Source organism: Aquila chrysaetos, chromosome 25 (genome assembly GCF_900496995.4).
Source record: "Aquila chrysaetos chrysaetos chromosome 25, bAquChr1.4, whole genome shotgun sequence".
In the NCBI taxonomy this organism is placed as follows: domain Eukaryota; kingdom Metazoa; phylum Chordata; class Aves; order Accipitriformes; family Accipitridae; genus Aquila; species Aquila chrysaetos.
The window spans coordinates 3,364,242-3,389,125 of record NC_044028.1 but is presented as its reverse complement, the minus strand read 5'-3'; the positions used below and the strand labels follow the sequence as shown (position 1 = coordinate 3,389,125).

Here is a 24,884-nt window from a genome sequence, read left to right as displayed (position 1 = left end):
GGCCGTGCTCCCGGTGCCGGGGCGGCGCGTGCCTTGGGCTCTGCAAAATTATCTCCTCTCCCTCGGTGCCACGGTTTGGCTTTGCGGGCTCAAACGGTTCCCTGGGCTTCGTCCTCCTCCAAGCTGGCTGGAGGAAGAGGCTGATTCCCTGGCGGAGAGCACGGTGAGCCCCAAGGCATGGAGAGGTGGTAGGGTCTGGTTTTGGGGTGGTGACGGTGCTCTGTGCCGTCCCCTGCAGCATGTCCCCCCCCCCGGGGGGATGCTCCCCGCCACGGGTGCCCTTTCCTGCTCCTTTGGAAAAGTCTCCGGTTGAGGCAGTGCATCCCTTACATTATTCATGCCACCGCGAGCCCCGGCGGTTGGGTTACAGCCGGAGCCCATCTGCCAGCACCGCGCTGCCTAACTCGCGGGGTGCCGCGGGAGGCAGGAGGCAGCTCCCGCTGGGCTGCCCCGGGGCTGCCGGCCCGCCGCCCCAGCGCCATGCCAAGCGGGGGGACGCCGGCGGCCGAGCGAGCCACCCACGGGCACGTGTCTCGCCGACACCGGGTGCAGGTAAATACCCTCCCGGGGCAGGCTGCGGGGTCGGGAGCCAGCCGGTGTGCCGGGACCTGCCTTGTGTCGGCGCGGGGCATCGTCTCGCAGGGCCCCGCTGGGGCCGGAGCATGAGCGCCCGCCGCCGCCGGGATGGTTGGCAAGAAGGGGGAGCCCAAAAAGGATGCAGAGGCCAAGGGGAAGGGGGGCAAAGGGAAAGGGAAGGATGGCAAGAAGGGGAAGAAGGAGGCACCCAGCGAGTCGGAGGAGACCTCGGATGCGGAGCTGCTGAAGGCGGAGGAGAGCGAGGAGGTGGAGGCGGTGGAGGAGGAGAAGGACGAGGAGGAGGCAGCTGCGGAGGAGCCCAAGAAGGGGAAGGGGAAGGAGAAGAAGGGGGTGCTCAAGGGGGTGGTGGCAAAAAAGCCGGGCCGAGGGAAGAAGGTGCAGCTGGGCCCAGAGGAGGAGGAGGGCGAGAGCGATGCCGCGCCGGCCAAGAAGAACCTGAAGGGCACCTCCAAGCTGGTGATGGGGCTGGCGGCCGACAACGCCAAGAAGAAGAAAGGGGCCAAGGCCGTGGAGGCCAAGGGCCAGCCCAAAGAATCTGCGGAGCCCGGCCCGGCCGAGGAGGAGGAGGCGGTGGTGCCGAAGGCCCGGGTGAAGCGGAGCCTCCGCAGCACATCGAAGCTCTTCCTGGGCTTCAAGAAGCTGGGGTTGCATCGGCCCAAGAAGGGGCAGTTCAAGAACACGTCCCGCTTCTTCTGGGGGCTGCAGAAGCACAGCACCAAGAAGAGGAAGAAGAAGAAGAACAAGGCGGTGCTCAAGTCCACCTCCAACCTAATGGTTCGCTTCAAGCGCGTGGGCAAGAAGAGGAAGGAGGCGGCCAGTAGCTCCCCGCCGGCGAAGCCATCCTTCCTGCTGCTGCGGCGGGGCGGGCAGGCGGCCGAGGACGGCGCGTCCCTCTTCCGCCGGCGCCCGGAAAGGAAATTCAAGCCGCGGGCGCAGGTGCTGAGCAAGGCGGCCGCCGCCACGGGCTGGCTGGCCAGGAAGGTGCTCTCCCGGCGCGGGCGGCTGACGGGGGGCGGCCGGGCGGCCGACGCGGCCTGGCTCTCCCGTATCGGTGCCAGGAAGCTGCCGTTCCCCGCGGAAGACGAGATCCTCAGGCACCGGGCCAACATGAAGCGGATCCCCAGCGGCAGCGGGCCGTTGGCCCGCGGCGCCGCGCGGCACGGCAGCACGGTGCGGCGTCTGTCCCGGCGGGGGTCCCAGCGCGCACCCGCGGAGCCGCCGGTGCTGCGCTACGGGTGGGCCGAGGAGGAGGATGGAGCCTACAGCCGCCGCCGTGGCTACGGCAAGGAGGATGGAGCCTATGGCTCCCGCCGTGGCTACGGCAAGGAGGAGGATGGAACATATGGCTCCTGCCGTGGCTACGCTAAGGAGGAGGATGGAGCCTATGGCCCCCGCCGTGGCTACGCTAAGGAGGAGGATGGAGCCTACGGCTCCCGCCGTGGCTACGCCAAGGAGGAAGATGGAGCCTACAGTTCCCGACACGGTTATGCTGAGGAGGATGAAGCCTACAGCCCCTGGTGTCGCTACACCGAGGAGGAGGATGGAGCCTACGGCCCCCGGCACGGCTACGCTGAGGAGGAGGAAGGCTACATCCAAACTCCAGTCTACCCGGCGGGGTACGGCTTTGAGGACACAGTGCTGACCCCCTACGCTGACTACCCCGGCTATGAGACGGAGGAAGAGTATGGCTTCTGCGGGGGGTTTTGGGAGGAGGGTGACCCGCCGGGGCACCCCTATGGCTACGCAGAGCTCGAGGATGAGGGGCCGCTCGCCAGCGGGTCCCCCCTCGCCCTCTACGACCCTTACGGCAGCGACCCTGAGTACGGCGAGGAGGCAGCGGGGCCCTTCGGCTACAGCGGGGACCCCTACGAGGACTTAGGGGACCCCCTTGCCAGGAGGTACCTGGGGGGCGAATACCCTGAGCATCGCATCCAGTACAGCGAGGGGGGGGTGGGCGCCGCACGCCCAGTCCTCCTGCAACCCCTACGCCCTGGCCCTGGAGGAGATTGCCGAGGCCGAGGAGCCCGAGGAGTGGGAGGAAGAGGAGGAAGAGGACAGGGAGTACCCCTTCTCCATCCTCAGCGCCTCCTCGCTCCGGGGCATGCGGGAGATGCTCTCCTCCAAGCTCTCCCTCAATAGGAAATTCAGGCTCTTCCCCCGGCCCCAGGTCAAGCTTTTCGGCAGGGACCGCCTGGACGTCCCCCTCTTGCCGTCCCCCCACCTGCCCGCTGCCCGTGACGAGGACGACTACGACGAGTACGAGCCACCGCCGGCAGCCCCCGGCCCCGCAGCATCCCCGGGACGCCGGGTTTCGGCAGCGCGGGCGTGCGGGAGCCCTTTGGGGCAGTTCCTCCAGCGCTCCCTCTCGCAGCCCCCCAGCCGCCCGCCACGGGGTGCGGGGGGATTTCGGGACCTCCGCACCCGCCAGCCTTCATACAGACGCTCCGGCCGCAGGCTGGCGGGGATGGACACCGCCGGCTCGGGGGGCCGGGACCCTCCACCGCGAGCATCTCCAGCCAGGGACCCTTCCCCACCGGGGGGGCCCTGGGGGCAGCCCCCTTCCCGAGATCCGGGGGCTGCGCGGCGGCCGTCGCTCCGTAACCCTTTCGCCAACCCTGGGCGCTCCCCATCGCCGCCGCCAGCCCGGCAGCGCCCCGGCAGCATGCGGGGCGAGGGGCCACGACGATCCCCCTCCCTCGGGGCCAGCCTCCGGCGGTTCGGCCCTGAGCCCCCCGCCCCTCTGCCGGCTGCCCCCCACTCGCCGGGACCAGCGGGGAGGCGTTTGGGGGTGCCCACGGTGGGCTCGGGGAGACCCTTGTCCCCGCGGCCTTCGCGGCGGAGCAGCCCCCCCGGGCTACCGCTCCCCCAGGCCTGGCCCCGGCTTCCCGAGCCCCCCACCAAGGCTGTGAAGCCGCTGCAGAGGACCCCCTTTCTGGCACCCACCCCCCGCCCTGGCAGCCGCCGTCTTGGCCCCCCCGGCCCCTCCTGGGACGAGGAGCTGCCCCCCTGGCAGGGTGCCGTGCGGGGTTTTGCCGGGGTGCCCCCCCCACCCAGCTCCGCTCCCGGCACCCCCAAAACCTTCATCCAGCGCATCGGGCAACCCCTTGCCGGGATGGCCCCCCGTTCCCCCCCCGGCGAGGCCATCTCCGGCTGAAGCGGGGGGCCGCAGCCCTTCCCCAGGGCGCTCCGTGGGTCAGTCGCTGGCATCGCTGCTCGTGGGGAGCATGGCCCCCTCCGAAACCCCCCCATCCCCACCTCCCACCCGCCGTCCCTCCTCCCGCTCGCCCTCCTCTCCCCGGCCCCCATCCCGGCGCGACGGGAGCACCCGCGGACCGCCGAGCCCACCGGCAGGCCGCCGGGTTTGGACGGACGCCGGGCGCCCCGAACTCCCCTCCAACCCACGCGACAACCGGAGCCCCTCGCCGCAGCGTCGCGCCGCTTTCCCGGCACCCCGCCGCGGTCGAACCCCCGGTTCGCCGGCAGCCCCCCGCCGCGACGCTCGTGCCCCAGGGCCGGCGGAGACCGTCGAGGGCGACGGGGGGGCCGGGGAGGAGGGCGCAGGACGCTACGCGGTGGTGACGCCGCAGGTGCAGAAGAGGTTGGGTTCCTTCCGACGGGCGTCCCGCATGTACAAGCAGCACTGGTCCACGCAACACGTCGTGCGGGTGCGGGAGATGCCCGACGCCTGGACGGCCGAGCAGGGTCTTCCCCGGCAGCCCACCCGACGCGGCCGGCCGTGGGCGAGTCAGCGGGGAGCCGACATCGCCCGATATCTCAGCCGGCGTTCGCCGGCGGGCGGCTGGCGGGACAGGCACCCCTGGGCGGACGGGTACCTGGGCACCAAGCAGCCCTGGCGCAGCAAGGTAACGCCGGCGGGGAGCCCGCTGCGGGGTGCCGGCGGTGGGGATGGAGCCGGGGAGGGAGCCGGCAGAAGCCGAAGGGACCCGGGATGGGGTGGTGTGTCGAGATGGCTGACGGCTCGCTGGGGTACGAAACCGCCAGGGCCGGGGGGGTTTGCAGCACCCAGGGTGGGGGGAGGTAAGTGGCTATGGGTGCACTGGGTGCTGGTGGGGGTCCTGACACGGGGAGCAGGCTGGAGGGGAGGGCGGGGGGCAGTCATCGCCCGTTGCGTGTGTGTCCGTCCCCCCCCCCCGTGCACAGCCCCCCTCGGGGACACTTGACTCTCGCGTATGGAAAAGCTGAGACCCGATCTGCGGCCGGGGCGGGCGCGGGTGCCACCCCGACCCGGCGGGTGTCCGCTTTCCTGCCCACCGCCCGGCCGGCCGCCAGCGCGAGCTCCGGCGTGCCACCCGCCCCGGGGTCACCTCTACGCGTTGGCTGTGGGGTACGGCCACGGGGAGCGGCCCCCAGCCCTACAGCTCAGCCCCCACCGCGACCCCCTTCCGTCATCTCCCCTGGAGGTGCCACCCTGCCTGGGGGTCTCCGTCACCCACCCCTTGCAGCCCCCGTGGAGGTATGGGTGAACCGCGGGGTGTTGCGGTGGGGGTGGCACGGCCATCTCTACCTGTTCCCACCTCCCCGTGGCGATCGGGACTGGGGGTCTCCACAACCAGCCTTTCCTGGGACGGTCCCCAAGGGTGCCTCGGTGGCCCCGTGTCCCTATTTCCAGCGCTGCTGCTTCTCTCCCCTGACACGCGATGCTCTTGCTGGGGGACCCGTTTCGGGGCCGTGGGATGTTTGCTTGGGGTCGCTGCCATCACTGGCTGTGGGCTCCCCGGTTTGGGGTTACAGACGGTGGTTTTTGGGGGGGTGGTGGTGGTGACTGGGTGGGATGCCGGAGGAGGTTGGCGCAGCTGGGCTGGGTCGCTCCGTGCAGATGCAGTCGCTGTGCAGCCTGCCCATTGTGCGGTACCAGGAGCCGCAGGAGGAGGACGGGCTGGAGGACATGACCCAGCTGGAGTGAGTGTCCCCGTCCCCTTCGCCGCCCACCCCATCCCATCCCGACACGGGGCCCGCTCCAGCCTCCTGGGACCGGGGATGCTGGGGACACGCTTGGGGACAGCAGACACCTCCCGTCCCCCTGCCACCCCCTAACGCAGCCTCTGCTCCGTGCCAGGGACCTCCAGGAGGCCGCGGTGCTGAGCAACATACGGACGCGGTTCGAGCGCCAGCTCATCTACGTAAGCTTAGGGGCGCACAGCATCCCCCCGAAGACGGTGGCCGTGGGGTCTTTGGGGGGGTCATCACCCTCCGAGCGCTCGCAGCCCCAAACCTCACTCTCCCGCAGACCTACATCGGCAGCATCCTGGTGTCGGTGAACCCGTACCGGCTCTACAACATCTACGGGACGGAGCAGGTGCTGCAGTACGAAGGCAGAGCCCTGGGCGAGAACCCACCGTGAGTATCGGGGTGTCCCCGAACGCCCCGTGGGGACAGGGGCGTTCCTACCCCCCGTCACCCACCCCTGCATCCTGGGGGTCCCAGGCCCCCGAGGACCCTCGGTCACAGGGTGCTGGAGCGGCTGTGTCCGTGCGTGGGGATGCTCGGGGCGCAGCGGGGGGTCCCTGTGCCGGGGCGACGTGGCACCGCAACCCCCCCCGACCTCTGCTCCCCCCCCCCCCGCCCCAGGCACCTCTTTGCCATCGCGAACGTCGCCTACTCCAAAGTGATGGATGCCAAACACAACCAGTGTATCGTCATCAGGTGGGACACGGCTGTCCCCACGCGCGGTCCCCCGCCCCGGGATGGCCCCTAATCAGCGCTGCCCTAATTGCTGGTTGCAAGGATGCTGCCGCCAGCCTGGGCCGGCCCCCGGGGCCGATGGGTGCTTCTGGGGATGGGGTGCTGGGTGGGTTTGGGGTGGGCACACCCCCGTGGCCCCTTGCTCAGCTGATGACGGCCCCGGCCGTGTCCCCCCCGCTCTGCGTTTCAGTGGGGAGAGCGGCTCGGGGAAGACCGAAGCCACCAAGCTGATCCTGCGCTACCTGGCAGCCGTCAGCCAGAAACGCAGCACGGCCCCGCAGGTAGGGTGCTGCCCTGGGGACATCCCTGTCCCCTTGTCCCACCTCCCTGTGCTCTCTTCCACCCCCTGCTCACGGCTCTGCTGCTCTCTCCTTGTCCTCACGCTTCCACCCGGACCACGGCAGATAGAGGTACCGGGGGGGACACACGCGTGGGCTTGGGACGGTTCAAGGGGACAGAGCATCGTGGTGGCATCTCTCCCACGTCACCCCAGCTGGGGGGGGGGACAGCGGGGATGGACAGCAGGAGCTCAGGGCATGCATGTGCATGGGGTCCCCGCGCTCTCCCGCATCCTCATGCAACCCGGCCGCGGCGCACGCCTTGAATTTTGGCACCCACGGGTGTCTGCACGGGGCAGGAGGTGGAAAGGGAGGGTGGTAAGAGGGGTCCCCCTGCCATGGGGACAGCCTGTGGTGTATCGGGGTGTCCAGGCTGACCCCCCGGCTCTCCCCATCGCCGCGGCAGATCCTGGAGGCGACCCCCTTGCTGGAATCCTTCGGCAACGCCAAAACCGTGAGGAACGACAATTCCAGCAGGTTTGGGAAATTTGTGGAAATCTTTCTGGAGGAGTAAGTAACACTGAGCAATGCCCACGCGCGGCCGGCCCCCACCCCTCTGTGTGTGTGTGTCCCCTGCCCCGGGGGTCCCCAACCCGGCCCCCAGCCCCGCTGCCAGGCTGTCCCTGCCCCTTGGCTCTGGGGTGGGATGCGCGTGGGGATGCTTTTGGGGACAAACCTTGGTGGGGGAAAGGCAACGTCACCTGAAAACAGGCAGCGTTTGCTGCCCCTGGGGTAGGGACAGGGATGCTGTGCCCTGGGCTGGCACCCTGACCGCTGCCGGTCCCCGTCCCTGTCCCCACGGCCCGTCCCACCCTCGCTCATCCCCACTGATCCCAGCGGGGAGGGGGTGCCCGATATCACCCCGGGGTGCAGCAGCTCCAGCCCTCACTCGGGACCTGGGTGTGGGTACCTCTCCCTGCCCACAGATCCCACTGGGGGGGCACCTGGGGACCAGGCACCGACCCCCCATGTGCCGGGGGCAGCATCGGGGCAGAGGTGGGCACTATGGAAGCGGGGGGGGCGCAGCCCCTGCCCGCACCGAGGTTGCCAGCCGGGTGCCCGCTCTCGCCCCTGCAGCGGCTTGATCTGCGGTGCCATAACCTCGCAGTACCTGCTGGAGAAGTCCCGTGTGGTCTTCCAGGTGGGTGACAAGGGGGTTCCGGGCTCTGTGTGTCCCCCCCCCCACGCTGCCCCCCACGCTCCAGCTCGGTCCTCTGCTCCCCAGGCCAAGAGCGAGCGCAACTATCACATCTTCTACGAGATGCTGGCAGGGCTGCCCGCCCAGCAGCGGCAGCGGTACTGCCTGCAGGGCGCCGAGACTTACTACTACCTGAACCAGGTAGCGTGCCCCCTGCCCAAACCCCCCACGCTGCCTGCTTTTTGGGGGGCTGGCCAAGCTCGGGGTACCGGTGGGTTCCTGAATCCTCCTGGATTCAGCGTGCGGATGGGGAGGGTGCTCAGGGCAGGGTGTCCTCCCTCCCACCCCTGGGTGCTGCCTCCCCCGGACCCACTGATGGCACCGAGGGGGTTATGCCAGGGTGGGAACTGCGAGATCCCCGGCAAGGACGACGCGGAGGATTTCCGTCGGCTGCTCAACACCATGGAGGTGCTGAGCTTCAGCGTGGAGGAGCAGAACAGCATCTTCCGCATCCTCTCCTCCGTCCTCCACCTGGGCAACGTCTACTTTGAAAAATACGAGGTACCCCAAAGGGAGCCGAGATCCTTGGGCTGGATTCAGGATTCGATGAACGTGGGGGTGATCACTGCATCCCACCACCTCACCGTGTCCCACAGACCGACTGCCAGGAGGTCGCCACGGTGGTGAGTGCCACGGAGATCCGGACAGTGGCTGAGCTGCTGCAGGTCTCCCCCGAGGGCCTGCAGAAAGCCATCACCTTCAAGGTGACGGTAAGTGGATGGCGGGGGGGGGGGCACGGGCAGGGAGGAGGGTCCCTGGAGACCACGGCTGGTGTTGCTAAAACTCCATGACGCTGTTGGTTTTGTGCGCTCCAACCAGGAAACGCTGCGGGAGAAGATTTTTACCCCTCTGACTGTCGAAAGCGCCGTGGATGCCAGGTAGAGGGAAGGGGGGGACTGTGCTGTGGGGGGGGCTCGGGGGGGTGTCTGGTCCCCGGGGATGGGGTGGGAGATGAGATACCAGTCTGGGAAAGGGGGCGGTCAGGTCCCCTCGTGTGGATTTGGCTCTCTGGTGATTAAAACTGCAGCCCTACGGGCTGCCCCGTGCACAATGTGGGGCTGGCCACAGTGGTGGAGGTGTACGCGGTGCCGTGCCGTGCCGTGCCAGAGCTCCAGCACTCTGCTCATCTCGCCACTTCCCAGGGATGCTATTGCCAAGACCCTCTACTCCCTGCTCTTTGGCTGGCTAACGGACCGCATCAACAAGCTGGTGTACCCACGGCAGGAGGCCCTCTCCATCGCCATCCTGGACATCTATGGCTTCGAGGTGAGCAGGATCCATCCTGGCTCCGTCCCTCCATCCGCCAGCCCCGGGGCTGCGAGGTCTCAGGCTCTTCGGCCCCTTCTTCTCGCAGGACCTTAACTTCAATAGCTTTGAGCAACTATGCATCAACTACGCCAACGAGTACCTGCAGTTCTTCTTCAACAAGATCGTCTTCCAGGAGGAGCAGGTGGGCCGGCGAGCAGCGCCGGGCTCTGTCCCCGTGCCGAGCATCGCCGTGGGGCCGGGGACATGGGGCTGACCAAGTGGTGACCCCGCAGGAGGAGTACCTCCGGGAGCAGATCGAGTGGAAGGAGATCCCCTTCAGCGACAACCAGCCCTGCATTGACCTCATCTCCCAGAAGCCCTATGGCATCCTCCGCATCCTCGACGACCAGAGCTGCTTCCCCCAGGTGAGGGGCTGCCCATGCCAAGGCGGCGAGGACGGCAGCACCGGGTGGTCACCGTGCCTGGGGTGATGCCGTGGCCCAGGGCTGCTCTGCTTCTGGGCTGTCCTGGACAACCCGGGAGACCCCCCAGCTTTCTCCATGCTGGACAAACCCTGGGAGGTCCCAGGTCACTGTCACTAGAGCAACTTCCCCCAGAGGACTTGCTTTTGTAGGAATTACTGAAAATCCCCTCCAAGCTGCCCTATAAAAGAGAGAAGGGTGGTTGCACCCTCTCTGCCAATGGGGAAACTGAGGCACAGGAGCAGCAGATGCCCATGACTGCGCAGCTGCTCGGTGGCAGAGCTGAGAGCGGGTTCTGGCCGATTGTCCAGGCATCCCCGTCCCGGTGCCTGCATTCCCAGGGCTGCCGAACCATTCGAGCCATGTCTCACCCCTGCATCCATCCCCAGGCCACTGACCACACGTTCCTCCAGAAGTGTCACTACCACCACGGGACAAACCCGCTGTACACCAAGCCGAAGATGCCGCTGCCCGAGTTCACCATCAAGCACTACGCGGGGAAGGTGACCTATCAGGTGTGCAGCAGTGGGATGCCCAGCTGAGGTTTTAAGGAGGGTTAAATAGGAGGTTTATGGGGTTGATCCTGCACCTGGAGCTCCTTGCCTCCCACCACTGTGCCACCAGACTCCTCACCACAAGGTTTTGCTCTTTGCCAGGTTCACAAGTTTTTGGATAAAAACTATGACCAGGTCCGTCAGGACGTGCTGGACCTGTTCATCAGTAGCAGGACCAAGGTAGGGCTCTGCCCAGCCCTGGCTCTGCGGTGCTGGGGGGACACCGGGTATGGATAGCCCACTTCCATACACACCACTTTTCATGTCCCCACGTGTGTGCCCCCGTGGCTGGTGAAGCCCAGGGGGACCAGGAGCAGAGGATGCCTCCAGTTCCACCCTGTGCCCTCTTCCCACAGGGTCCTCTGGGCTTTGACCCCTGAAGCATTGGCACAAACGGGCACATGGGCTGCTCTTGCACTTCCCCATCCCCATCCAGGGAATCCCACCGCAAATAGGGGATGTGACTGACTCAGGGCTGGGCAAAAAGGCAGCAGCCGGGCTGGGAAGAGGAGCCAGGAGAGCTGCACCATCCCGGCCACCTTCGTCCTCCCTAACCTTTCCCATCTTCCCAAGGTGGTGGCCAACCTCTTCTTCGGCCATGCCCAGGTGATGGCACGGCAGAGGAGCCTGGTTAGGAGGAGCAGCACCAGGACGCGGCGGTACAAGGCCCCCACCGTGGCTGCCCGGTTCCAGCAGTCGCTCCTGGACCTGGTGGAAAAGATGGAGAGGTCAGGGTGGGCAGGGTGGGCAGCCAGGCCATGCACCAGGCTGGCAGGAGCAGGGTGACAGCCGGACCCGAGCCCGAGGTGGCCAGGCTGGCTTTGTCCCCTGTCCCCTGTGGCCGACGGGGTCTCTCTCCAACGCAGGTGCAACCCCTTCTTCGTGCGCTGTCTCAAACCCAACAACAAAAAGGTGAGAGCTGGCTCGGGGCTTTCCTGCCCGTGGCGATGGCAGTGCTGCCTGCCCTCGCCGGCACGGGGAGTGCGGTGGGCAGGGGTCTGCCCGTGCTTCTCCCCATCTCCTCCCCAGGAGCCCGGGCTCTTCGAGGCCGACGTGGTCAGCAGCCAGCTGCGGTACTCGGGGATCCTGGAGACCATCCGCATCCGCAAGGAGGGCTTCCCCATCCGCATCCCCTTCCTCGTCTTCATCGACAGGTGCCTGGGGGCTGCGGGTTGGGTACCACTGTCCCCGCGAGGGCAGACTACAGAGCTCGTGGGTGTTTTGGGGGGCAGCGTTTGGCCCGGGATTCCCCCACGGCAGGAGCTGGGAGCCCCCCGTTTTGGTGCACAGCACCCGGAGAAGCTGCTTTCCCAGGCACGGTGCTCATCACCGCAGGGAGGGTCCATGCCGGCATCCCGGTGGGGTCCCGCACGGTGACGGTGACGGTGTCACGGGCTCACCCAGGTACCGCTGCCTCGTCGACATGTGGTCCAACGTCATTCCCAACGGCACCAACTGCGTGGAGATGCTGAGGAACCTCTGCCCCGTCAGCCCCAGCATGTACTACGTTGGCGTCAGCAAGGTACCGTCCTGGGCAGGGGGCTTGGCTCTGGCGATGCCCTGGGAGAGGGCGGCCGAGGTGGGGGGCTCATGGCATCGCCCCCCCCTCCCAGCTCTTCCTGAAGGAGCAGCTGTACCAGGCGCTGGAGAGCAAGCGAGCCCGTGCCCATCACCTGGCTGCGCTCACTCTCCAGCGCTATGCTCGCACCTTCTTCATCAAGAGGCGCTTCCGCTCCCTCCGCCGAAAGATCGTCCTCCTGCAGAGCCGGGCGCGGGGTTACCTGGCCAGGTGGGGGTCCCGGGGGGGGCGGTGGGTGGGCACTGGTGGGTGGCAGAGGGTGACGGGTGCCGTCCCGCAGGCAGCGGTACCGGCGCATGCGGCACACGCTCATCAAGTTCAGGTCGCTGGTGCACATCTACGTGAACCGCCGGCGGTACCTCAAGGTGAGGCAGGGGCTGGCACGTCCTGGGGGGGTCCTGGGCACCCACTCCCACCCTGCTGCATGCTCGGTGGTGGGTCTGGAGAGGGCACGGCGGCACCCCCAGACCCTAAACCCCCCCAGACCCCATCCCCACCACCTCCTCCATGTCCCATGGGGCATGGGCAGTGCCTCTTTGGGGTGAAAGCCTGGTGATGCCGGGGGGCAATGGCACCCCAGGGGGGGTCCTGCTGCCTCCGGGTCTCCCTCCCCGCCCCGACTGGGGGCTCAGCGCAGCTGCTCTGCTTCCAGAGGAAGGAGGATGCCCGCCGGCGGGCGGCGGAGGAGAAGGAGAGGATGAAGCAGGTAACGGGGTGCGGGCGTGCGGCACTGGGGGGAGCACGCAGGTGTGATGCACGTGCAACCCATGCCGCTGTGCCCTCGTCCCTGCCATGCGCTTGCCCGTCCCGATGCTGCCAGCTGAGGCACCCACGGGCGCCGGGGCAGGGAGCAGCGTGGCGAGCGGGCGCACCGCTGTGCTACGCCGGCAGGAGCTGACGAGGAGGGAGGTGGTGGACGTCACCCACCTGGAGATCCCGGCCGAGCTGATGGGGCTGCTGGAGGCCGCCGCAGGTGAGCGGGTCTCGCACCATTGCTAGCCCCGCTCCCAGCCCCTCGTCCCTATCCCCGTGGCTATGCCATAGCTGCCCGCTGTGCCGTAGCCGCCCGGGAGGTGAACGCCGGCTGCGTGGTCCTGGTGCCACCGCCAGCACTGCAGCCCGACTCCCAGCTCACCCTCCCGCTCGACATCAATGACTACCCCATGGCCAAGTACGTGCGGGGCCATTTCCAGGTAAGGTGGGCGCCGCGGCCCCGCGGCGGGGAGCCTGCCCCGATGGGCAGCCAGCTTTCGGGGAGTTCTCGGCGCCCTGGTCGTGGCTGAGCGGTTAGGTTCAGGGTCCCCGCAGCGGCTCTGCCCGGCGGCTCCCGCACCATCCCACTGGGTTCTGCCCCGGGGATGCCACGGCTTTGGCACCGGGGACGCCACGGGCCGCGAGAGGGGACGGATCCGGGGCGGCTGTGGTGCTGCAGGGAGCCGGCCACCATCTCCCTCCCTCCCCGTGGGTTCCTGTCGTCTCCAGAGGCCAGGGGGACCCCGCTGATGTTATCGGAGAGAGACCCGCCGAGCCCTCCTGGACGCCCGACGCGGGGCAGATCCGGAAACGCTGGGGCGGGAGACCAGGTCGCTTCACTCCTGGGACCCCAGCCCCATCCCTGGTTGCTTTGCCCCCTTCCTTCTCCTCTTTGTCCCCTATTTTTGCCACGTGTTTCCCAGTCCCCGGCATCCCGAACGACAGCGCCGGGGCCGGATCCTGCTCTCAGCCTCACTGAGGTGCTGGCATCGCCAGTGCTGCCAGCACAGCCTGAGCCCATCCCTGCCCCGCTTCCAGGAGGCTGCCGGCCCCATCCTGCACCCCAGCCCTTTTGCGGCCCCATAGTCCCCATCCAGCACCGACGCCACGCTCAGCGCCGTGGGGCTGGCCCCCCGTGGCCCGAGGCTGTCCCCGGGGCCCGAGTAGCCACGGGTGCGGGTGTCACCGCAGGAACCGGCGTTCGGGATGCTGACGGCCCCGCTGGCAGCCCCCCTCACCCGGCTGGATGAGGAGCTGTGCCACGAGGCGCTCAGCCTCTTCCAGCTGGTAGGTGGGACGGCACGGGATCCGGCACCGTGGTCCCCTGCGTGCTCCTGCCTGGGGCCGGAGGGAGGACCTCGCTGTCCCCACGGCAGATCCTGCGGTTCATGGGGGACCCGGGGCTGGGCGGCCCACAGGAGACCCTCTTCGGCAACTACATCGTGCAGAAGGGGCTGTCGGCACCAGGGCTGCGGGACGAGCTCCTGGCGCAAGCCGCCAACCAGGTCTGGCGTAACACCAACGTCAACAACGAGGAGCGGGGCTGGCTGCTGCTGGCCGCCTGCCTCAGCGCTTTCCCCCCCTCCGCCGCCTTCGACAAGTACCTGCTCAAGTGAGCCGGGGCTGGGGACAGGGATGGGGACGGGGGCTGGCTGGGACCCTCGGGGATAGCCTGGCACTTGTGCCTGGGGACGCTGCCGGGTCCCTCCGGGGGCTCTCCGGGCCAGCCTGGCGCATGTGCCCAGGGATGCTACCCAGGTCCTGCTGGGGATGCTCTGAGGTCCCTCCGTGGTCCCCGGGACCAGCCTGGCACACGTGCTTGGGGATGCTGCCCAGGTCCCTCCTGCAGCACCCTCCCTTCCCCACAGGTTTGTCTCCGACTACGCCTTTGCCGGCTACAAGCCGGTGTGCCAGCGCAAGCTGATGCACGCCATGGCGCGGTCGCGGCTGGGCGCCGCGGCCGCCCGCGCCTACCCACCCTCGCTGCTGGAGTGGACGGCGAACCGGCAGCAAGCCAGCATGGCTCTCGACCTCCACTGCTTCAACGGTGCGGGGTGGCACGGGGCTGGGGGCCCGGCGGCGGTGAGGGTTGGTCCCAGCTCGACCACCCTCCCACCATCACGGGCAGGAGGGGACCGGCGGGACCCGCTCACCGCCACTCACTCCCCAGGTGACCAGTTCTCCTGCCCCATCCACTCCTGGAGCACGGGCGAAGACCTGGCAGGGGATGTCCTGAAGTACAGGTACCTGCCAAACCAGCACCCCCCAACCCAGTGGGGTGAGCACGGGGCACAGTATCACCCCGGGGCCATTTCGGGTGACCCCAGGATCTGGGAGCCGGGATGCCCAGCTCGTGGGCAGGGTGTCCCCACGGAGCCGGGGTACTGCTGGGCAGCCCATGCCCGTCCCCAGCGTCCCGCTGTCAGCAGGGGACTGGCAGAGGGCTGGCGTGGCTGGTCCGTGGCCATGAAGGCAGGTGCCCAGTGGGCCGAGCTGGCCGGCCATGACTATGTCCTGGACCTCATCTCCGACCTCGAGCTGCTCCAGGGCTTCCCCAAACAGAAGTCCTGCTTCCTCGTCGCATGGGATGGGGCCGAGAGCCACAGCAGGGACAGCCGGGCGTAGGTACCCGGGCAGGGACGGGTCCCCCGCTGTGGGGCTGGTGGGGGAAACACCGGCACCAGGCTGGATGGGTGCCGGCAGAGGTGTGGGTCGGGGTCCCGGCACCCGGTGGATGCGCGATGAGTGCGTCCTCCCTCTCTGCAGGGTGCTGGGACACGGCTTGGATTTGGACGAAGTGCCTCCTCCCCCAGCCGTGAAAGCCCCCACGCTGCCATCCACAGAGGTGTACCACCCCCACGGTAGGGCATCATCCCCCCCCCCCGCAGCCCCCCGGAGCTGCTGGCGGGGCCGTGCCAGTGAAGTTCCACCATGCCGGTGAAGCCCTGCTGCCGGCGGCTCATCCCTCCTCATCCCCCAGCAGATGGGGAATTTGGGGAGCCGCGCAGCCAGAAGGGTCTGGACCGCTACCTGGACAGCCTCTTCGACCCCGTGCTCTCCTACGGCAATGGGGTGAGAGGGGTGTCCCCCTGCCCGAGGCAGAGGGAATCCAGGGTTTTGGGGGTGCAGATGGCACAGCCTCCGTCCCCTGATGCCTGCCCCCCCCAGGAGCTGGAGAAGCCGGCCGCCATCTCACAGAGGATGAAGGGAGGAGGTGGTGTGGGAGGGGGGGACGGCGGCGGTGATGCCGAGCGGAGCGGACCCCCCGTGCCTGCAGAGACGCGTCAGCCGAGGGGTGAGCGCCCCGAGCACTCCTGCATCCCGACCCAGCTCCCTGCCTCAGTTTCCCCACCTGATCCCCAGTGTGGGGGACATCCCTGCATCCAGCACCCCACAGCTCCGGTACGGGGCTGCAGGATACTGAGATCTCTCCCTTTGCCATCGCAGGCGCGGAGCCAGCCCCTTCGCCGCAGTGCCGGGCAGATGCCAACCAGCCGCCTGGGCCCCCGGTCAGTGGGGCAGAGCCGGGGTGGGGGGGCCAGGAGGGGTCGAGCCCTGCCCCACTGCTGCAGGGCATCTCCCTGGGGATGGGGGCAGCTGGGGGGTGTCGGATCCTCACGCCGTGGTGTCCCTTGCAGGGCAGAGCAGCGGAGGGGACGCCAGCCCGTGCCCCCCAGCCCCGGCCCTACGTGCAGAAAGCCGGTAAGGGGTCTCAGCGCAGCGGGACGGCAATGGGGGATCACGGCATCGAGCTGTGCCCCAGGTGTGAGGGCGATGCGTGGATCCCCCCCCCCGAGCCACGTGCTTGGCCTCGCAGCACCCGTGGGTCGGCGGTGGCCGGGCGAGCTGGTACGGCATTCCCGGCTTAACTCGGAGCAATTCCCACGGCCCACGCACGACATCCGCAATATCATCCGGCAGTGCCAGCCGGCCCCGCGTGGCTCCCAGCCCCCCAGGTACCCACCTCGGCCCCCAGCCGGGCTGCAGGCTTCTGCCTGCGGGGGTGTGTGCCAGCCCTGATGCCGGGGTGCAGGCGATGCCGGGGTGCAGGCGATGCTGGGGGTGCAGGCGATGCTGGGGGTGCGGGCGATGCTGGGGGTGCGGGTGATGCCAGGGTGCAGGCAATGTGGGGTGCTGTCTCTGCAGCAAGCTCTTCGGGAAGAAGCTGGACCCCCACGAGGAAGCCATGCAGATCCTGAAGGAGCAGCTCTCGGCAGCCCGGGTGCCGGCGGCTGTGGTAGGGATGCGTTCGCCCCCGTGTCCCCCACGCTGGTTTGGGGGAGTCGTCGACCCCGACCGCAGCCCGCTCTCTGCCTCGCAGGGGCCCAAGGAGACGGTGGCTGCGGTGAAGCCCGTTGCCAGCAGCAAGTACCAGCTGCAAACACCGATGGGGCGTCCGGCGGCCACTCGGCCCCCAGGTATCGCAGGGCAGATCCGTGGCACTGGGGGGGTCAGGGCAGAACGGGGCATCTCGTCCTCCCCGGTGACACCTGATGTGGCCAGGCATGGGTCCCGCTCTGCAGCATCCTCATGGGATAACCACTGTGTCTGGCTAAACCCTTGCTGGCCCCCGTGCCTCAGTTTCCCCGGGTGGAGAGGGTCTGTCGGTGGTCCCCCCCAGGGATGTGCAGGGCTTTTCATATCTTCACAGTCTCTGTCTCACGGGAGCTCCCGTCCGAGGGGCAGCAGGTCCAGACCCAGCTGCACCGGAGCTGCAGTGAGGACTTCTACACCTACCACAACGTGCCCTGGAAGATATACATCCGCAAGGAGGTGCGGTGGGGGGGGGACAACACGGGGACAGACTGGTGTCAAAGTGCTACGGGGATAAAGGGGGCTTTTCGCCGAGGCCCTGCAGGGTGGGCGATGCCGGTGATGCCGGCGAGCGGGGCTGGTCTCCCTCCTGGCAGGTTTTCTACCCCAAGGACAGCATCAACAACCCGCTGCTGCTCGACCTCGTCTTCAGGCAGGTGAGGCACCGAGCTGGCCCCGAAGCCCCCCCGGGGGTCCCCTGGGAGTTGGGGTATCCCCACGCTGGGGTGATGGTTTACTCATCCCACCACGGCAGTCCCGTCTTCCCCTGCTGAGCTGCCGTGGAAGAGCAGGGGTTGTCCCTGTCGGGGGTCTGGGGGTGGGCAAGGCAGAGGGGCTGGGGGTCACACCGCTCCCCCCCGCACGGCTCCGCTGCTCCTCATCCCCTTCCCAGATCTTCAACGACACGCTTTCCGACACTTGCATCCGGATCAGCCAGGAGGAGCGGCTCCACTTGAAATCCCTCTTTGGTAACCCTCGCTTGCACCCCCACATCCTGCTGCTCCCCAGCTGGGGGGGCTCACCCCTGGGGGACCCAAACCTGGGGGTCTCACACCCAGCCACTCCGATGCCCCATCCTCATCTCCTGGGCATCTCCAAGCCACAACTAGATCTGCTTAAAGCCGGGGTAGTTTTGCCTCCAAATGCAATGAGCCCCCTGTGCTTTAGTACCCCACAAAGTCACGAGTTGTGTCGGGTCTCAGCCAGGCTTGCTGCATTAGGGGGTGCCTGGGGGGGAACACCTGTCTCTCCATCATGGTCCTGCCAGGGTTGGGAAGGGGATGAGCATCCCTGCTCTGCTGTGAACCCTGCGTCCAGATCCTCCCCGGGGAGGGGGGGACACTCACCAGGGGTTATTTCTCCCCGCAGCGGCAAACAAGCTGGACTCCTTCAGCCCTGTGGCCACCGAGAGCGTCAAGAGGGAGATCATTGCTGCGGCCCGGGACAGCTGCGAGGTGTATTTCTCACGTCTCTTCCCTGCCACGGTGAGGGTCCGGCCGTGGGACAGGTCGGCTTGGGGGGGCACCGCAGTCCCGTGCCCCCGGCTGAGGCAGCATCCCGGCCCTCAGGGCAGCGTGGGGACGGGCGTGCAGATCCTGGCCGTGTCCCACGCCGGCATCAAGCTGCTGCGGCTGGTGAAGGGCACCAACGTCCCCGGGGAGCAGCTGCGGGTGCTGCGGGCGTATAGGTAGGGGCAAGGACCCCGGGTGGTCGGGGTGGGATGGGTGCTGTGGGTGCTGGGTGTTTCAGCCTCCCCTCGCCCTGCCCCAGCTACGCCGACGTGCTGTTCGTGACCACCCCGTCCAGAAACATGCTGGAGTTCAACCTGCGCAGCGAGAAGCTCATCCTTTTCTCCCCCAAAGCCCCCCAGGTCAAGGCCATGGTCGACCACTTCATCACGGAGCTCAGGAAGGTGGGGGGGGGGGTGCCCCGGGGTCAGGGGGGTGGCTGGGGGCATGTCCTGGGGGGTCAGATTCTACCCGTGTGTCGGCGTTTGGGGGGTCAGGGTGGGCAGCGGAGGGCACCCTGCGAATGGGACGGTGCCTGGGGTGACGGGGAGTTGCGGGAGTGGGCACCCTGGGGTGGTCCTGCGGCTGCGGGTGCTTGAAGTCCTTGTGCTGGGTGGGATGTGGGTGTGCGTGGGTGTGCACGTGGATGCCTGCGTGCGCGGGCTGTGCCAGATCCCTCTGTGCCCAGGACTCCCAGTACGTAGTGGCCGTGAGGAACTACAGCCCAGAGGACGGGGACCAGCTCAGCTTCCACAAAGGGGACATCATCCACCTGCAGCCGCTGGAGTGCCCCGAGAGAGGTGAGCGGCCCCCCCACAGCCCTCCATGCCGAAAAGCCCTCGATGAGGGGCACGGTGGCAGCAGGACTGATGGCTTCACCAGCCCCAGAGGTGGCCGTGCCCTGGCCTTGCATCCTGTGACACCCCTTGTCCCCGTGATGTCCCCGCAGACCACTACTATGGCTCTGTGGTCCGCAAGAAGGTGATGTACCTGGAGGAGCTGAAGACGGGCACCCAGGATTTTGGTGGGTGCCATGCTGTCCCCTGTGCATGTCCCTGGTGCACATACGCAGCCCTGAGCTGTGTCCCCTCCTGGGGCTGGGGCACGGGGCAGGATCCGGCCTCTGTCACACCTCAGCAGGATGGTTTGGGCTCTTTTCGGCACCGACCTGATGCAGGGGGATGCTCCCCTGCAATTCCCACCCTGGGTGGCACGGGGTGCTGCCCCGCGTCCCTGCACATGATGGGCTTTGTGGCTCTTGGTCTGTGCCTTTACCTTGAGCGATGCCAAACCACAGCTATTTCCAGCCAAAACCCAAAGCCAGACCCCCTGGAAAGGGCTCGCGGTACAGGGGGAAGGAGGGAACGGGCAGAGGCTTTTTGGGGGGTGACCCCCAGGGCTGCCAGCCCGGGGCCATCCCCACCATCTGCCTGGCGCAGGGTGGAAGTTCGGGGCCATCCACGGCAGGTCGGGGCTCTTCCCCGCCGAGTACGTCCAGCCTGTCGCGGCCCCTGACTTCGTCCATTTGCCGGCGGAGAAGAAAGAGGAGCCCAGAGACAAGCAGGGCAAGGTGGCGGCTTCGGCGGCCGTGGCCGTGGCCGTGGCTTCCACCGCCGCGGCCCAGGAGCTGGACCGGAAAACCGAGGTGGGTGCTGGCCCAGGGCTATTGCCGGCATGGCGCTGGCCGTGCCCGTCGCCCACCGCCCCGTTCCGCAGGCATCCGCTGCCAGCGCTGCCTTTGCGGAGGGTCCAGAAGGAGACGGCAGCGAGCAGCTCACGGCCGGTGCCGGGACCTGTCCCATTTTGGCCTTTGCCCGGCGGTATTTCCGTGCCGCACGGCACGGGACCACGTGAGTGTCCGGCGGTGGGATAGGGATAAGGACACCCCGTGGCGGGGACACCCGTGCCCACCCGTTCCCTTGCCCCTCTCCCAGGGACTCCTGCGGGACGAAGGCCAAGAGGGAAGCGCCCGACGTGCTGGAGATGCTGACGTTCACCAAGGTACGGGGAAGCGAGGTGCCTCGGGGTGCCCCTGCCCTGTCCGTCACCTGTGGGTTCCCCTGAGGTCCTGGCATGCTCCGGAGCTCCCCGAATGCCACCCCATCCCTCTGGCTGCTCCTGCGAGCTGACCCTCTCCCCCTCCAGACCCCTATCCAGGAGTCGCTCATTGAATTCGTGGATGGTGGCATCAGCAAACTGGCCGCCGAGGCTTTCCAAGGTAGGCGGGGGGCACAAGCGCCCCGTCCCCCTGCCCCATGGCCATCCCCAGCCCCATCCTTGGAGGAGGGGGGGGGGCAGGAATGGGGTGGGCAGATTGGGTGGCCAGGGGGGGCTTTAGCTCCTCTGGCCCCACTGCCCCGCGTGCCCGGGATGCTGCTGACACCCAGGGAAGCGTGTCCCCAGGGAAGGGACGGGGTGAGCTGTGTCACCGTGTGGCTTTGTCATCCCCAGCCGTGATGAAGTTCATGGGTGACCACCCTCTGCGGGGGCAGACGGAGCTGGATGCCGTCTGCACCATCCTCAAGGTAAATCCCCCGCTGGGGCGGTGAGTCCTGGGGGTGGCCTGGGAAGGAGGGTGGCAGCTGGGGACATCCCCAGCCGCAGAGCGAGCCATACCTGTCCCCCAGCTGTGCGCAGAGCACGAGGTCCTGCGGGACGAGGTATACTGCCAGATCATCAAGCAGGTCACCAACAACACCAGCTCCAAGCCGTGAGTCCCTGCACCAGTACCGTCCACCCTGGCTGGGACAGCAGAGGCTGGCACGGAGGACACTTGTGTCCCCAGAGGGGCTGAGCTGCCCCAAAGTGGGGGGATACCCGGGGACCCCATCCTCACCGGGGCGGTGGGTGCCGTTGCAGCCGCTGCGGCCACCCTCACCCTTCCCAGGGGCTCAGCCCTGGCTTTTTCTGGCAGGGACAGCTGCCAGAAGGGCTGGAGGCTGCTCTACATCCTCGCCGCCTACTACAAGTGCTCTGAGGTGCTCAGGCCCTTCCTCCTGGCCTTCCTGCAGGATGCTAGCAGGCACCCGGAGCTGCCTTTCCAAGGTAAGGGCTGTGCACACCCCAGGGTGCTGGGTGCACGGCGGGGAAGGACGCCCGGGGGTGTCACGGGGCTCCGAAGGTGCTTTAGCAAAGCCGACACCATGGCTCAGCCCCATCCTTCACCCCGCTCCTCGTCCCCGGCAGGCATCGCCAAAGCCTGCGAGCAAAACCTGCGGAAAACCCTGCAGTTCGGCGGCCGCAGCCTCTTCCCCAGCAGCATGGAGCTCAGGGCCATGGTGGTGAGGCTGGGTGCTCGTGGGGCGTGGGGCAGGGCTGATGCCAGCTTGAGATTCCCCCCCCCCCGCAGGTTCTGGATCCCCCCATGGGCTTGGGATCCCCCCAGACACTGCCCTGGAGCTGAGCTGCTGGCCCCTTGCTGGCACGGGGAGCACGGTCTTTTTGGGGGTCTGCTCTCCAGGGGCAGTGCTTTGGGGGTGCTGTGAGCTTTCAGGGGTCCCCAGTGGGGAACGCAGCTCTGTGCACGTGGGGTTGGGGGGGCACGATGGCTTATCCGGGCAGGATGGGCAAGATACAGGATGATCCCCATGGGATGGTCCCCACGGGATAGCTTGGGGATTCGGGGTCTCCTTTGGGGTCTTGCTGTGCAAAGGGCCCCCCCTGCACCCCGACGTGTCCTCCCCACGCAGGCTGGACGCAGCGCCAAGCGCCAGCTCTTCCTCCTGCCCGGCGGCATTGAGAAGCACCTCAAGATTAAGACGTGCTCGGTGAGTCAGAGGGGGCAAGAGGCTTGCTCGGTGCACCCCCGGCTTGCGGTGACCCCCCCCGTTGTGGCCACCCTGTGGGTGGGGAGAAGCTGCACCCCTCGGCTGTCCTTGAGCTGGGGGACTTTGTTCTCCGGGAAAGGGAGATCCCTTCCCTGGGAGCCGCATGGGATGAGCCCCGATGGGGGACCCGTTGGTGACCCCGAGCGCGGTGGGGGGATGTGGCAGCGTCCCAGCCGCCTGTCCCCATGCCCAGGTGGCCCTGGACGTGATCGAGGAGCTGTGCTGTGAGATGGGGCTGCAGCACCCAGAGGCTTTTGACGAGTACATCCTCTTCGTGGTGACCGACAGAGGTGAGGGGCTGGCGGGGACGGCACGGCCGTGCCGCCGGCGGGTGCCACGCGCGGCGGCCGCGCTCAGGCTCCCGCGGCGGCACAGGGCAGAGCGTGCGGCCGCTGACCCGCCGGGAATACGTCCTGGATGTGGCCGCCGAGACGGAGCGCCGGGATGCCAGCTACACCTTCTGGTGCCGCCGCGTGGTCTGGAGCCAGCCCCTCAAATTCGACAACGAGCTCTACGTCACCGTCCACTACAACCAGGTCGGGCCACCCCACCAGAATCCCCCGGGATCACCTCCCTGTTGTTCCCCCCCCCCCCCGCCCCAGGCAGCGTGCCCCATCCGCAAGCCGTGTCCCTGCGTTCTGTCCCCCCCCCCCAGGTGCTCCCCGACTACCTCAAGGGGCTGTTCACCGTCCTGCCGCCCGCGAGGCCGGGAGAGCAGCACTTCCCACACGTGGCCAAGCTGGCCGCCCTCCAGCACCGAGCCAAGGACCGCCATCACCTCCCCACCGCGTACGGCCGGGGGCGAGGGGTCCGGGGCGGGGGGACACACGGACACATCCCATGGGGTATGGGACCCGCTGGCCAGCGCTGGCCCTGACCTCCGGCTCCCCGCAGGCGGGAGGTGCAGGACTACGTCCCCCCGCAGCTTTTCCGCCTGCTGAAGGCCCAATCCTGGCTCCACATGGTGACCCAGCACATGCAGCAAGCCCAGGCGCTCAGCGCCCACCAGGCCAGGGCACAGTTCCTGGGTGAGCAGGCACGGGACGGTGACGGGGAGGTGATGCTGCCAGGGATGCATTGCTGCCAAGGATGCAATGCTGCCAGGGATGCAAAGCTAATGAGGACACAGTGCTAACGAGGCCACAATGCTAATGAGGATGCAAAGCTGCTGGGGGTGCAAAGCTGCTGGGGGTGCAAAGCTGCTGGGAATGCGATGCTGCTGGGGATGTGATGCTGACTGTGTCCTCCTAACAAGGACACAATGCTAATGAGGATGCAATGCTGCTGGGGATGTGATGCTGCTGGGGATGCAATGCTGCTGGGGATGCGATGCTAACGAAGATGAGATGCTGCTCGGGATGCGATGCTGCTGGGTGGCTCCTCTGCGTGGAGCCTGGGACAGGCAGACCTTGGCCCTGCGTGGAGCCTGGGGTGCTGTGGGGCCAGCAGGGTGCTGCACGGCGGGGGGGGTCAGGACCACAGCGGCAGGGCAGGGCAGGCTGCTCCCAGGTCCCACGCTCAGCCACCCGCTTTCCCAGCAGGCTGCAATGGGTCCCCTTGGCTGCTCCTCGGTCCAATCCTGTTCCTGGTCCAGAGCCTGAAGCGGTACAAGGCTCTGGGAGCTGACCCAGCTCCTGCCAGGCGTGGGGCTGGCCGGGACCCTTGGCAGAGCCCCTGTGGGTGCGAGCCACCCCGGGGCACGGGCAGGAGGGGGTGGGAGCGGGCGCTGAGACCCCGTCCTCCGCCCCGCAGGGCTGCTGAGCGCCTACCCCATGTTTGGCTCGTCCTTCTTCTACATCCAGAGCTGCAGCAACAACGCCATCGTCTCGCCGTGCATCCTGGCCGTCAACCAGAACGGCCTCAACTTCCTCAGCAAAGAGACCCACGTAGGTGGGGGGCTGTGCGGGGGGGCACTGGGTCCTGGACAGAGCCAGGCAGCACCGTGCGATGCGACGGTCCCTCTCCGCAGCGGGCAGGGTCCCCCAGTTTGGCCCCAGCAGGGCATCGCTGGCACCCTCCGTCCCTCGGTCCCCTTGGTGGGGTTCCTGGGGGCACGTGGGCCACTCGCCTTGTCGTCGCCCCCCCCCCCCCCTTTCCTTCCAGGAACCGGTGGCCAAGTTCTCGCTGAAGGAGATCCAGTCGACGCGGACGCAGCGGCCGACGGCCGGATCCAGCTATCCCTACGTGGAGATCACGCTGGGCGACCTCCTGGCCCAGGGCATCACCCAGCTGCAGCTGGAGCAGGTGGGGGACACTGGGGGGGACGGGGGGGTGGTCCGGGCTGGTGGGGGACGGACGGACGGACGGATAACCACCCTACTACCGGGGCTCCCACGGTGGTGACCGCGGCCACCCACGAGCGTGTGTGTGTCCCCCCCCCCGGCCTCGGCAGGGCCTGGAGCTGTGCCGCGTGGTGGCCGCGCACATGGAGAAGCTGCTGGGTGCCCGGGAGAAGAGGTTGACGCTGCCGCCCAGCGAGATCACCCTGCTCTGAGCCCACCACGGACCCCCATCACGGGTGGGGGGGATCACCCTGCTCTGAGCCCACCACGGACCCCCATCACGGGTGGGGGGGATCACCCTGCTCTGAGCCCACCACGGACCCCCATCACGGGTGGGGGAGACACACACACACACAGAGGACACATCGATGGATCCCGGGGTGTCCCCGTCCCTTCCGTGCTGTTCACGCCTCGCTCTTGTTTTTTTGGGGTTTTATACAGGCCCGTGAGCCCGGCCCGATTCGGCGTCGATGGTTTTGTGCTGCGCTCGCTGCTGCTGGG

At 67.9% G+C, this 24,884-nt stretch overlaps 1 protein-coding gene across 1 annotated transcript; it reads left to right on the top strand.

Moving 5' to 3' along the window:
• Positions 1-945: 945 nt before the first annotated feature.
• Positions 946-24,691, top strand: MYO15A (myosin XVA). Its single transcript, XM_041120368.1, is given in 66 exon segments — positions 946-2,541; positions 2,543-3,724; positions 3,726-4,460; positions 5,435-5,517; positions 5,675-5,738; positions 5,846-5,955; positions 6,187-6,261; positions 6,491-6,581; positions 6,705-6,710; positions 7,045-7,148; positions 7,716-7,779; positions 7,864-7,977; positions 8,176-8,337; positions 8,433-8,546; positions 8,656-8,714; positions 8,979-9,102; positions 9,191-9,286; positions 9,378-9,509; positions 9,956-10,081; positions 10,223-10,300; positions 10,694-10,848; positions 10,987-11,032; positions 11,150-11,274; positions 11,525-11,642; positions 11,734-11,909; positions 11,980-12,064; positions 12,352-12,405; positions 12,591-12,672; positions 12,762-12,892; positions 13,644-13,739; positions 13,829-14,064; positions 14,321-14,499; positions 14,623-14,695; positions 14,882-15,073; positions 15,219-15,313; positions 15,433-15,524; positions 15,621-15,747; positions 15,900-15,961; positions 16,091-16,154; positions 16,270-16,408; positions 16,599-16,689; positions 16,774-16,870; positions 17,104-17,225; positions 17,363-17,422; positions 17,659-17,734; positions 18,135-18,250; positions 18,335-18,453; positions 18,537-18,678; positions 18,963-19,074; positions 19,224-19,298; positions 19,714-19,919; positions 19,991-20,124; positions 20,209-20,275; positions 20,420-20,492; positions 20,726-20,799; positions 20,902-20,984; positions 21,189-21,319; positions 21,461-21,555; positions 21,964-22,041; positions 22,295-22,391; positions 22,477-22,637; positions 22,757-22,890; positions 22,996-23,129; positions 23,854-23,987; positions 24,205-24,345; positions 24,494-24,691. Coding segments are annotated over 66 exon segments (10,185 nt in total). The 5' UTR covers positions 946-1,056; the 3' UTR covers positions 24,596-24,691.
• The last annotated feature ends 193 nt before the right edge of the window (positions 24,692-24,884 follow it).